Here is a 14,083-nt window from a genome sequence, read left to right on the forward strand (position 1 = left end):
TTTTCAATTTAACCTTTGATAATTTTGCTCTTTTAATTAATACTACTTTTTAAAAACTAACTAATTGCTGGGCATAGTAGTGCATGCCCAGCACTCTGGGAGGCAGAGGCAGGTAGATCTCAGTGAGTTCAAGGCCAGCCTGGTCTACAAAGTAAGTCCAGGACAGCTAAGGCTACACAGAAAAACCCTGTCTCCAAAACAAAACAAAAACCAAAAGAAACTACAACAACAAAAAATTAACTAATTTAAATTACTCTTAGTGGGCAGAAAGTGTTTGTCAAGATCTAAAAGGAGAGAGGTTAGATAGATGTACCAATTTCAAAATAATCTTCACATGTACTAAATTACCACATGACAGTAACTCCCCAATGTTCTACAATAATTATACTTACTCTGATTCATTTTCAAATTATATAATAGAGACAATTCAGATTGTATTTTTCTTTTTTTCTCTTCTGAGCAACACAAAACAGACTTAACCAACCAACCAGCCCTCATTCCCAGCTGAATGGACAGGAGACCATCACAGAATTCTGATGACACCGCAACACTGCAGAGTGCTCATGCACTGAGTAGAGGGGACCGCCTCTGTTATCATCCCTTTTTTATTAGCTACAACTGGGATACGGTCTGAAAGGCCCCTCCCCTAAGGGATTTGAGGAATGAAGAAACCATGTGGCTCTGAGCTCATGAAGTCACAGGCTTGTAAAAGGGTTAGCTGGAACCAGCTTAGGCCTTTCTCCTTCTGCCTTGCAGCACGTGAGGACACAGCAAATGCGTCCTCACTGGCTCGTCCTCACTTTAGAAGCATAGAGAATAGCCCCACCAGATAGCAAGCCTGCTGTGTCTTGAGTTCCTCTGCCTTCAGAGCTGCAATACAGAAACGTCAGCCTGCTTTCAGGTCAGCAATCACTAGTTATAATGTAAACAATTCGTCTTTCCTCCCTTTGCAAAGTAATATTATAATGCAGATCACACACTGTTTTCCAATAATCTTTAGAGTGATTGTTCTTCCTGGGCCAGTTGAAGTTTTGACAATAATTACACCAGTTAAAATTTTAGAAAATATTAACAGAGCCCATGAACATTGGCTTAGAAAAATCAAACACTTTTTAAAAGTCAAATAATATAAACAGTATATATTATGACACCATTAAGAATTGCTGCATGGCCTGGGCTGCGGAGATGGCTCAGTGGGTAAAAGCCTGGGTTCAGTTCCCAGCACCCTCACAGTGACTCACAACCACCTGCAACTCCAGTCCCAGGGGACCAGATGTCCTCTTTCCATCTCTCCAGGCACCAGGCACACAAGTGGTGCACATGCATGCATGCAGGCAAAACACACGTGCTACTGGGGCTCTCACTCTATATTTGTATTACCCCTTCCACATAAAATTAACTTGCACCTATAGTAAGGGAGTGGGATGTCCTCAAGCTACATGACATGTGAGTTAATGGTGTGTATGCAATGCTATCTGCACTGACAGCATATGGGATCCAGAAGTGGATGCTACGAAATGACCCTTAAGGAGGCTGTGGAGTGTGTGCTTAGCACGTGAGTGTTCAGTTCACTCACTAGCACCTAGACAATAAAGAGTGTGTGAAATGCTCAGCCATACATAACCTTAGAGCTTTCCTTACCTAAAGTATTTAAAAACGTTTCCACTAGTAAACATAATAGTATGTAAACAAGATTTGCCTCCTGAAATGACCTGAAGGCAATATATTAACTCTTATGTAAGTCCTTCTAATCACCTTTCAGACATCACTAAGACATCTGAGCCTCTATAAAAATGCCACATTACGCTCATCTCTGGCTCAATTTCAAATTCCCACAAAGCAAATATAGCCCACTAGTCACATTTTTCTTTCCACTTAACACCTACTCTAAGGTTTAAATGAGCTGGTGGCCTTATAACTGGACAGCACAGCCACGTTTACGGTGCTTGTCTTTCACACACAATGACCATTGGAGGAAACACGCTGACTACGCTGATTTACAGGAAGCCACGAATCCTCCCAAAGCAGTGTGCATCTCCAACACTGTAGCCCTGGATGTTCTAAACTTGCTCTGTAGACCAAGCTGGCCTGTGACTCTGCAGTGCTGGGATTAAAGGCATGTGCCACCACTGCCTGGCAAGTTGAGGCCCTGTCTCAATAAAAGGGAAAAGAAAAAAGAAAGAAAAAGAACCTTTAACGCTTAGAGAAATAGAAACAGTGATTAAAAGTCTCCCAACCAAACGGAAAGCCCAGGGCCAGATGGGTTTAATGCACAATTCTACCAGGTTTTCAAAGAAGAATTCATGTCAGTATTCCTCAAATTATTCCACAAAGTAGAAACAGAAGAAACGTTGCCCAATTCTTTTTATGAGGCCACAGTTGCCCTGATTCCCACACCACACAAAGACTCAGCAAAGAGAATTACAGACCAGTTTCCCTGATGAACATTGATGCAAAAATATTCAATAAAATACTGGCAAACTAAATCCAAGAACACATCAAAAGGATCATTTACCATGATCAAGTAGGCTTCATCTCAGAGAGTCAGGGATGGTCAACGTTATCCACCACATAAACAAGCTGAAAGACAAAACTGCATGACCATCTTGTAACATGTAGAAAAGTCCAACATCCCTTCATCATAAGAGTCCTGGAGAGACTAAAGAGACAAGAGACAAAACTCAACATAATAAGGTGCTTTACAAAAGGCCATTGCCAACATCAACTGAAAGAGGGAGAAAAACCAAAGTATTTTCACTAAAATCAGGAACAAGACAAGGATGTCCACTTTCTGTATATCTGTTCAATGCAGTACTTGATGTCTTAGTTAGAGAGGAAGAGAACAGAAGCAGATCAAGGGGACACAAAGAGGAAAGGAAGAAGCCAAAGTCTCTTCATCTGCAGATGACAGGATCTTATACACGAATGACCCTAAAACACCACCAGGAAACTCTACAGCTGACAGTCACTTTCAGCAAAGTAGCATTGTACACAACTCACCAAGGCCAGCAGCCTTCCTATCCACACATGGCAAACAGACTGAGAAAGAAATCAGGGAAACAGTGACGTTCCCAATAGCCTCAAAAAAGTATCTTGGGGGTAATTCTAACCAAGCAAGTGAATGTTTTGTATGATAAAAACTTTAAGACACTGAAAAAAGAAATCAGAGGATGGAAAGATCTCCCATGCACATGAACCAGTAGGATTTAACATAATTAAAATGGCCATCCTACTGAAAGCAATCTACAGATTCAATGAATCCATGTCAAAATCCGAACACAATTCTTCACAGAATTTTTTTGTATTTTAAATTAATAAATTAATTTTCATTTGAGTGAAAATGTCCCCCTTTTATTAAGCATATCCCTTTTTAAAAAAAGATTGATTGATTTATTATGTATACAGTGCTCTGCCTGCATGTACACTTGCAGGCCAGAAGAGGGCACTAGATCTCATTATAGATAATTGTGAGCCACCATGTGGTTGCTGGGAATTGAACTCAGGACCTCTGGAGGAGCAGTCAGTGCTCTTAACCTCTGAGCCATCTCTCCAGCCCCACATATTCTTTTCTCATATTATATAACCTGAATACCGTTTTCCCTCCTTCTACCCTTCCCCGTTCCTCCCCACCTCCTCTCTCATCTGGACCCACTCCCTTTGATTTTCTCATGAAAAAAGAACAGGCTTCTAAGAGATAACAACAAAATATAATGGGATAAAACAAAACCATCCTATCAAAGTTGGACAAGCCAAGCCAACAGAAAAATAAAAGAGCCCAGCAGAAGGCACAAGAATCAGACACGCACTTGCTCACACACTCAGGAGTCCCATAAAGGTACTAAGTGGCCGGGCAGTGGTGGTGCACACCTTTAATCTCAGCACTTGAGAGGCAGAGGCAGGTGAATCACTGTGAGCTCGAGGCCAGCCTGGTCTACAAAGTGAGTTTAGGAGAGCCAAGGCTACACAGAGAAACCCTGTCTTGAAAAAAACAAAACAAAACAAAACACAAAAAACAAATACTAAGCAAAAAGCTATAGTGAATACGCAGAGGACCCGGGGCAGACCCGTGCAGGCCTGTGCTTGCTGTTCCAGTCTCTGTGAGTTCATATGAGCCTTGCTCAGTTGTTTTAGAGGACACTGTTGTCCTGGTGTCATCTGTCCCCTCTGTCTCCCCTACTCCTTCTGCCTCCTCTTGCATGGGGTTTCCTGAGCTAAGGGGAGGGGTTTGATGCAGATATCTCATTCAGAGCTGCCTTCACAAAAATTGAGAGGACAATTTTTAGCTTCATTTAGAAACATGCCAAGAGTCGCCCTGCTAGAGGAGCTCATTAGGTATGTGGGCTTTCTAGGCAGTGATCTGGTGTTTTGCAAGGTCTGTACCATGATGCACCCCAGAACTGCTCCCAACCTCTAACAACCCTGTCAATTGTGCACTGCTGCAGCTCTCTAAAATCTAGCATTAGAGCCGGGCGTGGTGGCGCACGCCTTTAATCCCAGCACTCAGGAGGCAGAGGCAGGTGGAGTGCTGTGAGTCTAAGGCCAGCCTGGTCTACAAAGTGAGTCCAGGACATCCAAGATTATACAGAGAAACCATGTCTTGAGGAATCAAAAAGAAAACGCATCTGGCATTGGTGTGGACTGTCACTTTCTGGGTATTGACCAGCTCTGATTGAGCAAACTTCCTACAGGATCTTGTTGAGGATGTACTGTTGTTCAGATGAATTAATCCCTGATTATAGAATTCCTGATTTGATTCAAATAATTTTAAAAGTCAAATTGTTTTAGAAAATCTAAAACAATTTTAGAGAGTTTATGGCTGCAATAAATACCTTTATGGACCTCCAGATGCCTCACTAAGGATAGCCTTGAAGCAGATTTGTGGCTTCAGATAAGCCTTCACTCCAGATGGCACCACGAACCCTGGTATTCATCATAAATATAGGCAAGTTGGTTTAAACTTTCCATGAACCCAAGATATAATGGGGTTACCTAGAAATGTCTAAAATAAGATGAGCCTTAATGTCTAAATCTACAAACTGTTCTAATTCCTTATACCTTGTCACTTTGTGGAATCATATGCTGTCATTTTAAATTTACTGTTTCTTAGAATGAAAGGCAGATAAAATTACTGTCCTGGACTCATTATGAACTAAGAGATAGCTGGATAATGTATAGCTTGGTCAGTCTTACTTGAAAAGTCATATATTCTTACAAGTTTTAGACCCTGTTAACCTTTAGGTCTTGTCAACCTTTGTCACTCTGAACTCACTGTGAAACCTATGTAATGGTGACATAGATAAGAAACGTTTACTTTTAAAACATGTAACCTGTTGTATTTTAGAATCCATCTGTTTTTGTGACTGTGGGGGTCATTCCTTTTTCTCAGAAGTATAGGCACGGTAATCAACAATAAACGGTGTTGAAATTGGGAGGCTTTGCTTCATCCAGTTGAAGTTAAGATGCCTAACTTCACCCACCTTTTCTCTTGAATGTGTGTGTGTGAGTGGCTTATTTTCTATCTGAATGTGTGTGTGTGAGTGGCTTATTTTCCATCTGAATGTATGTGTGTGAGTGGCTTATTTTCTATCTCTCTCTTATTTCTTATTTCCCTGCAGATTCACAAATAAGTTAACAGACTCAGGGCTCGCCTGTCAGACAAGCAGGCATACTTTAGCTTAGTGGAGATCTCTGCAAAGAGGCCTGTCTACTGATCAAAGAGCCTCCTTTTACGACTCCCCTGCAGTTTTTGTCTAGAAACCGCATTTACAGCCCTGGAGGTAGGAAAATTATGGTCAGTTTAATTTTTCCTCCTTGGCTGCAGTACAGCCAGCCTCCAGAGAAGGAACCCTGGGCTCCCTTCCCTCTTTATTTTCTCAGTCTTGATCAGCTGCCTGAGCCATCAGCTCTGGCGACTCAAGGGAGGAAGCAAACTGGAGGGGAATCGGCATCCAGCCCCAGAGACCCCACCCTGGACCTTCCTGGAGCTGCTGCAGACAGACATGAACACACACACACACACACACACACACACACACACACACACAGACACACACCCCTCTCAGGGTAGTGAAAATAATCCTGAATAATAAAACCCCTGCTGGGGGTATCACCATCACCAATCTCCAGGTGGATAGCACAGAGCTCCAGAAATAAAAACAGCATGGTATTAGAGTAAAAGCAGACACGTTGATCAATGGAATTGAAGACTCAGATATAAGTGTACATATCTATGGACACATGATTTTTGACAAAGCCAGAAATGCACACTGGGAAAAACAGAGCATCTTCAGTGACTGGTGCACGTGAACCTGGATGGCTGCAGGTAGCAGGATGTGAGCAGATCCACACCGTCACCCTGCACGGAACTCCAGATGGGTCAGGGACCTCAACATAAGACCTCATACACTGAATCCATTAGAAGAGAAAGTGGGAATAGTCTTGAAGTCACATGCCCAGGAAGACTTTCTGAACAGAGTACCATTAGCACAGACACTAAGGCCAACAGTTGATAAACAGACCTCATCAAACTGAAAAGCTTCTATTTGAGCAAAGAAGCAATGCACAGAATGGGAAAAGATCTTTACCAATTACACATATGATAAAGGGTTAGTATCTAAAATTTATTAAGAAACCAAACAACAACAAAACCTGGACATCAAGAAAACAAATAACCCAGTTTAAAAATGGGGCATAGCATGACTTGATCACTGCCCCTTGGCAGGACAGCCTTGCGGGCACACAGATGGGGAGAGCAGGCTATCCTGATGAAGCCGGACAGGCTGAGGTCAGATGGTTGGGGAGGAGGCCCCTCGCAGAGGTTAGGATGGAGCGGACAGGCTGAGGTCAGATGGTGGGGGGGGGGGGGCCCTCGCAGAGGTCTAGGGGAGGGGAGAGCAGGCTATCCTGATGGAGCGGACAGGCTGAGGTCAGATGGGGGGGGGAGGCCCCTCACAGAGGTCTAGGGGAGGGGAGAGCAGGCTATCCTGATGGAGTGGACAGGCTGAGGTCAGAGGGTGGGGGAGGAGGCCCCTCGCAGAGGTCTAGGATGGGGAGAGCAGACTATCCTGATGGAGCAGACAGGCTGAGGTCAGAGGGTGGGGGAGGAGGCCCCTCGCAGAGGTCTAGGATGGGGAGAGCAGGCTATCCTGATGGAGCCCGACAGGCTGAGGTTAGATGGTGGGGGGAGGCCCCTCGCAGAGGTCTCAGGGAGGGGAATAGGGCAGAAGAGGGAGAGAGGTAGGAACAGGAAGGGATAACAATCAGGATGTAATGTGAATAAATCATAATAATTTTTTTTTTTTTTTTTTTTTTTGGTTTTTCGAGACAGGGTTTCTCTGTGTAGCCTTGGTTGTCCTGGACTCACTTTGTAGACCAGGCTGGCCTCGAACTCACAGCGATCCTCCTGCCTCTGCCTCCCGAGTGCTGGGATTAAAGGCGTGCGCCACCACGCCCGGCTTCATAATAATTTTTAAAAGATGTCTGCCTCTATGACCAGCTTGTTAAATATTTTTATTAATGTAAAAAAAATCAAGCAGTAAATAAATAAAGAAGTAAAAATAGGGCACAGAACTAAGCAGAGAGTTCTCAAAGGATGAAACAAATTGCTGAGAAACGCTTAAAGAAATGTCCAACCTTCTTAGTCATCAGAGGGATACAAGTCAAAACTACTTTGAGATTCCATCTTACACCAGTCAGAATAGCCAAGGGTAATAAAACAAAGTAGCTCATGCTGGTGAGGATGTGGGAAAAATACAGTCACTCAATGCTGGTGGGACGACCAACTTACTCTGCTGCTACAGACGTCAACATGGCATGGCAGTTCCTCAGGACCCTGGGGGCAGATCCACCTCAGATCCAGCTCTCAAATTCTTGGGCATATACCCAAAGAGCTCTCCATCCTAGACAGAGACACTTGCTGATGCGTGCTATTGCTGCCTATCCATAACAGCTAGACACTGGAAACAACCTAGATGTTCATTAACTGATGGAAGACAATTTGGTACATTTATACAATGGAATATTATTCAACTCTTAAAAAAATCAAATTATGAAATTTACAGGTAAATGGAATGTGCAACAAAAAAACATCCAGAAGTAAGCCACACTCCAAAAGACAAATTGATGCTTTCTCTCTCTCTCTCTTTTTAAAAAAGATTTATTTATTATGTATATAGTGTTCTGCCTGCAAGTACATATGCAGACCAGAAGAGGGCACCAGATCTCATTTATAGATGGTTGTGAGCCACCATGTGGTTGCTGGGAATTGAACTCAGGACCTCTAGAAGAGCAGCCAGTGCTCTCAACCTCTGAGCCATCTCTCCAGCCCGATGCTTTCTCTTACAATGTGGAGATTAGCTTTTAGTTTTCAATGCGCGTGCTACAATCTGCACAGCCACAGTGGTTAGGTTCGTGGTACAGGACTCCAGAAAGGAGGGTCTCCCCTGGAAGGGGGAGTGGAATATACAGTTGTGGAGAGACAGGTGTGGGATAGGAGACTGGAGTGAGATGACTGCATGGAGAGAGGGGTGGACAAGGTGGTCAGAGAGGAGGAAACAGGAGGGACAACTAACAGTCAGGGCCACTTCTGGGTCGTATGAAAACTTCCTGCTGTAGAAGTTTCCTAAAATGTATCCATACAGAAAGAAACCTACACGGAATTACCACACAACCGTAGAGACAGTGTTCCAACCAGACATCTTTCACAGCCAAGTGAAGCCTCCAGTGTCAGGACTTGGCGACTCGCAGTTGAGCTGTTGGCCCAAGCGGCCTTCTGTGAACTCCCAAACGCCTCAGGCTACTACCAAAGCACTTTGTTGCTCTCCACAAACTCATGGTAAGGTCCTACTGCTAACGAGAACACTTAGGTATCTCCCTGGTCATGGGGAAGTTGAGCTGGTGCCTCACCGGAGGCTCCACCCTGCTGATTAGTGTTCATGGTGCTGGGAGGTGCTCTGCGCGCTACCAATGGAGAAAGGTAACCACTGACCCAGCCACAGACCTGTGATCTTCAACAGTGACTTACCTGCAAGGTCCACTAGTACACACTGTGGCACAAACACTGTGGGCATAACCAACCACTTCCTGGTTGGAATTAAGGCCCACTCCAGCAATATGGAGCCGATTAAGTCATGGGTCTAGGGGGAAAACAAACACTATTGTTCTGCTAGAGAAACAGCAATAAAGTGACTCCTCATGACACTCTGCTCTACCCACAGATCAATGAGTGCCTCACATGGCATCAGCAGAGAAGCTTCTCCCTGCAGCAGACGGGAACTAACACAGAGACCCACAAGTGGACAATGTGCACAGAGTGAGGGACCTTAGGACATCCGGTCTTCACTAAGCCCCTCCCCTCAGAGCTCAGGGAGCTACCAGAAAGAGAAGGCAGAGACTGTAAGAACCAGAGGTGACGGATGACTCCCAGGAAACAGTGTCTTTCAGACACAAGGCTGACACACACTGGAACTCACAGAGACTGTGGCAGCACCACATGATCTGCACAGACTCAAGTCAGAGGGCATCCGAGTTCTGAGAGGGGTAACTGAGAGGGGTAAAGTGGACACGGGCTCCAACCCCTGTGCATCTCCAACTGACAACCGCTTACAAAGGAGCGCTTAGTTTTCACAATGGAGCCTCACTGTGTAGCAACCATACTTAAGGGCAGTAGGTGCTGACACGGGTCAATGGTGTTTTGTGGACTTCTGTCTCACAGAGCTTCGTCTGGGCACTTCCTGTCTCACAGAGCTTCGTCTGGGCACTTCCTGTCTTACTGGTCTCTTGCTTCTGTATTATGATTTCTGATTTTGTGAGTTTTGTGGGTCTGTGTGTGGTATTACTTTAAGTTTTTGGTTTTTTTTGTTTTTTGTCCCTCTAGTTGGGTTGTTTGTAGTTTTGCTTGCCTGTTTGAGAGATGGAGGGAGGGGGGAGAAAGGGTATGGAGCTGGGTGGGTGGGGAAAGGGAAGGATCTGGGAGGAATGAGGGAGAGAAAATGGTGACCAGAATTTATTGTATGAAAATTTTCAATTAAAAACATAGACTAGCAGTTAATTAGTATAACAGTGTGACTATTTCTTCAATAAAAAAGACCAATCCAGGTACAGTGCAGCACACTGTAATCCTGACACACAGGAAATATGAGGCAGGGTGGTCATGACTTCAAAGCTAACTCGGGCCACGCAGGAGACATTGATTCACAGATGACCGAGCTTAAAGTCACCCTGACTTAACAAGTCAGGGACAACTTAGCATTTTCCAAGTACATAAACCTTCATTTCTTGCAATACACCAAACAAGTTGGGAAAAGAAAGAAGCGGCCTCACCTTTAGTGTGACGTCACAGAGCTCCCCGTTCTCGTAGAACCGGAGGAGGGAGCTGTGAAAGTCTTTCCAGGCTTCATTGGCTTCGAAGATGAAGGAGTCGTCGCCATCACCCTCGCTGACAGAGGACCTGCTCCTCGCCGCGGGCTGCTGCTGGTGCTGGTGCGGGTGCTGGCGCCGCCCCTTCGTCACGTGACTCCTAACTTGTTTCCCATTGGTAGATTCTGAAGCCATTTGCAACATTCTTCTTTTTATATAGCTCTCTTCTGAAACATCCCATTTATTTATTTTTCCCGAGGGTGAGAAGACAGAAGACAGAGGCAGCCACTAAACTTTAGACATCTTTCAAAATTCCTTCAATTGTCACTATATAGTTCGCTGTAATGTTAAAAAAAAAAAAAGCAACAAAACACAAAGATAAACTAAAAGTTGTTATCATTGATTATAACTATCCATAAGATACATGCAAGCTCATTGGTCACCGCTGGAGGACCCTGCAGCTTCACAATAAATGTCACATGACTCGCTACACCTAACTATGTCAGAGAAGAACACCTTTAAACTTCAATGCAGAAACAACTAAAGGGCACAGACGTTTGAAACACAGGGTACACTGGCCTCAAAAGCAGAAGTTAAAACTTGGAGGTTTAGAAACTTTTTGTGGACTCCAGGCAAAAATAAAGGATGGTTTTATTGAATTAGGTTCTATGTCAGACTGATCCCATCACTTAGAAACTTACTTAGTTCTTCTGGGAAGTGAGTATATCACTTATAGGAATAGTTCAAGAGCTAAAAATATACAACCAGAAACAGGAAGAGCTGCCCTGTAGTGCACAGACCTCCCTGGAGTGTGCAGACATCACTGGAGTGCACAGACCACACTTCATTAACAAGTGCATTTGATGAATATTCTTATCATTGATAGATGTGTGCTACAATTCTGTCTAGGTAACATAAACAAAGGGTTTTTAATTAAACCATCAGCTACCACTTACTGTCTGTGATCTTCTTTGAGCTTTTCTTTTCTTTTTTTTCTTCTGAGACAGGGTTTCTCTGTATAGCCTAGGCTGTACTAGACTCATTTTGTAGACCAGGCTATCTTTGAACTTAAAGTGAACCCCCTGCCTCTGCCTCCCAAGTGCTGGGATTATAGATGTGTGCCACGATGCCTAGCCCGAATTTTATTTTTTAATTTTTTTGTTTTGTTTTGTTTTGTTTTTTGAGAGAGAGTTTCTCCTTGGCTGTCCTAGACTTGCTTTGTAGACCAGGCTGGCCTCGAACTCACAAAGATCCGCCTGTCTCCTGGCAACACCCAGCCTGCCTCAAAGAAGGTAATGAGCATCGAGGAACCTCCTTATGGAGATGGCTTCAGATGTGGCAAACCAGCCACTGGGCAAAAATGTCCTTGTTTTCCGTCACAGAATTTGGCCTGAAATGGGCAAGCTTGGATGCAGGTAGAGTTGATGGCCAAACTCTGCCAAGTCGGGGTAGGCAAGTCCTCAATAGTCCCTGCTTCACAAATATGTCTGTCAGATATACTGGACCAGAAGGCTGAAGACAATGCTCTAATGTGTTAGAGAGTTTTGAGTGACTGTTCAGGCAGCAAAGTGTCCCTGTCACTTTTTCATTTTGGAAGCTGTTAACCTGCACTTCCTGTTCACTCAAGTAATTAATTTTATTCCTTCTCAAGCCTCTGACGGGGTTGAAGACAGCAAAACATTATGAGAATAGCATGAATATAACAATTGTTTTGTTCTTGTGCGTGTATATTATATATTGTTGTAATAATATAAATGTATAGGAAAAAGGTTTTTTTTTAATTATTAGACTAAAAAGGGGAATTGTGGAGGAATGTCTTGAGTGGATGTAACAACTGTCAATAAAGCGCCGTTTAGCCAATCCGCTGGGCAGAAGGTCAGGAAGTGGAAGGCGGGACTTCCTGGAGAGGGGTGGAGTCAAGCTTTGACAGCGAACAGTAGATGGAGAGTTGGAGGGGAGAAGCCACCAAGGATCCGACTGGCAAGTGCTTGGGATATATGTAGATTATGAGGATTAGAGTAGTTTATTTTAGTGTATTGTTTAAAAATTCGCAGTTTAGATTCTGCCTGGTTTGTGCTTGCAGCTTTGAATTATGTTTCTGTCTCTTTGTGTCAGTTATTGGCTTCCTAGGCCAAACACATACATCTTACTGTAACTCAGAGAAAGACTGGAACTTGGTAAAAACACAAGCTAGGGGTGTGGGCTAGCAGTAGGGCACTTGCCTAGCATGTGTTCAATCCCCAACACCAGAAGAAAAAACCCTAAAGTAATGACCAACCATTACAAAACAACCTGAATATCAAATGCAAAGAAGTGAAACTGGTCCCTTACCTTCTGTTACTGACAAACGTTAACTAAAAATGGAGTTGGTCCCTAAACATAAGCCCTGACACAGGAGACTACTAGGGGACAGGGTGTGCTGTAATCCTAGTACTCAGGAGAGGAAGGAGGGAGGGAGGGAGGGAGGAGGAAAACACTTAAGAAGTGGAAGTTCTCTTTGATGCAATAATGGGAGAAATGAGAAGGCACAACCTGAAAGGCAACAGAATTGTTTACACTGGAGTAACTGTACGTGTGCAATCTTCTCTCACAAGTAAATCATAACAAACTAGAGAGAGTCTAAAGATTTGTGCAAATTCAACTGAAGGGAAGGGAGGCGGGAACAGCGCTGCTGAGAAGAATCAGGCTGGAGCTATAGACAAGGAGCCCAGCGTTCTTATTCTTCTCAGGGTTTATGGAAGGAAGCTGCCCATACGTCCTTCACTGTGATGGATGTGACATCACAAGACAGGCTCTCTGTGCTCTCCTGTCCTCGGGGAGGCAGCAACAAGCTTATCCTGCTGGCTTCCAGTGCTGTATGATAAGAGTGGCCCTCCTATTGCTCAGCACGGAGACGGGCGGCAGAAGTATACACATTTGCATTGAACGAGAAGTAAAGTGTCCGGAGCTTGTAGGACCCCCACCACTGTCTGCTTTACTTACTTTCACTGTGGAGACCTGGTGGTGGCGACATCCTATTGCTTAACGACATACCTGATGCTAAGGCTGATAAAACTGAAGGCGGGTGGGACAGGAGAGAACAAGCCACTTCAATGGGAATGTTCCGAGATGAGGCTGGAGGCCTGCCCTTTGTCCCCAGGGAGGTCAGTTTACGTCTCATAGCATTTGTGAGCAGCACCCAGCACTAGTAAGTTTACAAGGTCACAGAACACAAGGGAGGCATAAGGAAATCACTCTGTTTCTCTGTACTAGCAATGCACGCCTGGAAAAAAGTGTGGGGGGGTCCCTGCATCCAAGTGGACCAGGAAAGGGGGGTGCTCAGGCACACACCCAGTAAAGCACGGTCAGGACACACACGCTGAAATACTTTGTTGAAGCAAATCAAAGAAAACGGAAAGAAACGGGAAGCTGCCACAGTTCCTCGACTAGACTCACCATACTACACATGATTGATTCTGATTCAAATCAATTCCAATAAAAACCACATAAGAAGTTTTTATAATAAAGACACAGTCAAGCTGAGTCTAAATTTTATAATGGGAAGGCAAAGGATCCAGAAAGCAGGAAATACTTTTGAAGCAAGGTTTGAGGAGTCACTACATTCAATTTAAAACCCAGTATGCCTACTGCATTGGCGTCAGATCACGGAACTCCAAGCGTGGCTGGTACAAGCCAGCGACAGAGTGAGTGACAAGTGGAGGAGAACTCACCAACTGGCCACCAGCGA

At 44.2% G+C, this 14,083-nt stretch overlaps 1 protein-coding gene across 1 annotated transcript in view; it reads right to left on the reverse strand.

The window, feature by feature from the left end:
* LOC127186650 (kelch-like protein 8) overlaps positions 1-14,083 on the reverse strand; it is a 56,400-nt gene that overhangs the window by 20,046 nt on the left and 22,271 nt on the right. The window contains 1 exon segment of the mRNA XM_051142891.1: positions 10,321-10,695. Within this exon segment, the coding sequence (XP_050998848.1) occupies positions 10,321-10,560 (240 nt within the window). The 5' untranslated portion in view covers positions 10,561-10,695.

Source organism: Acomys russatus, unplaced genomic scaffold, assembly GCF_903995435.1.
Source record: "Acomys russatus unplaced genomic scaffold, mAcoRus1.1, whole genome shotgun sequence".
NCBI lineage: Eukaryota > Metazoa > Chordata > Mammalia > Rodentia > Muridae > Acomys > Acomys russatus.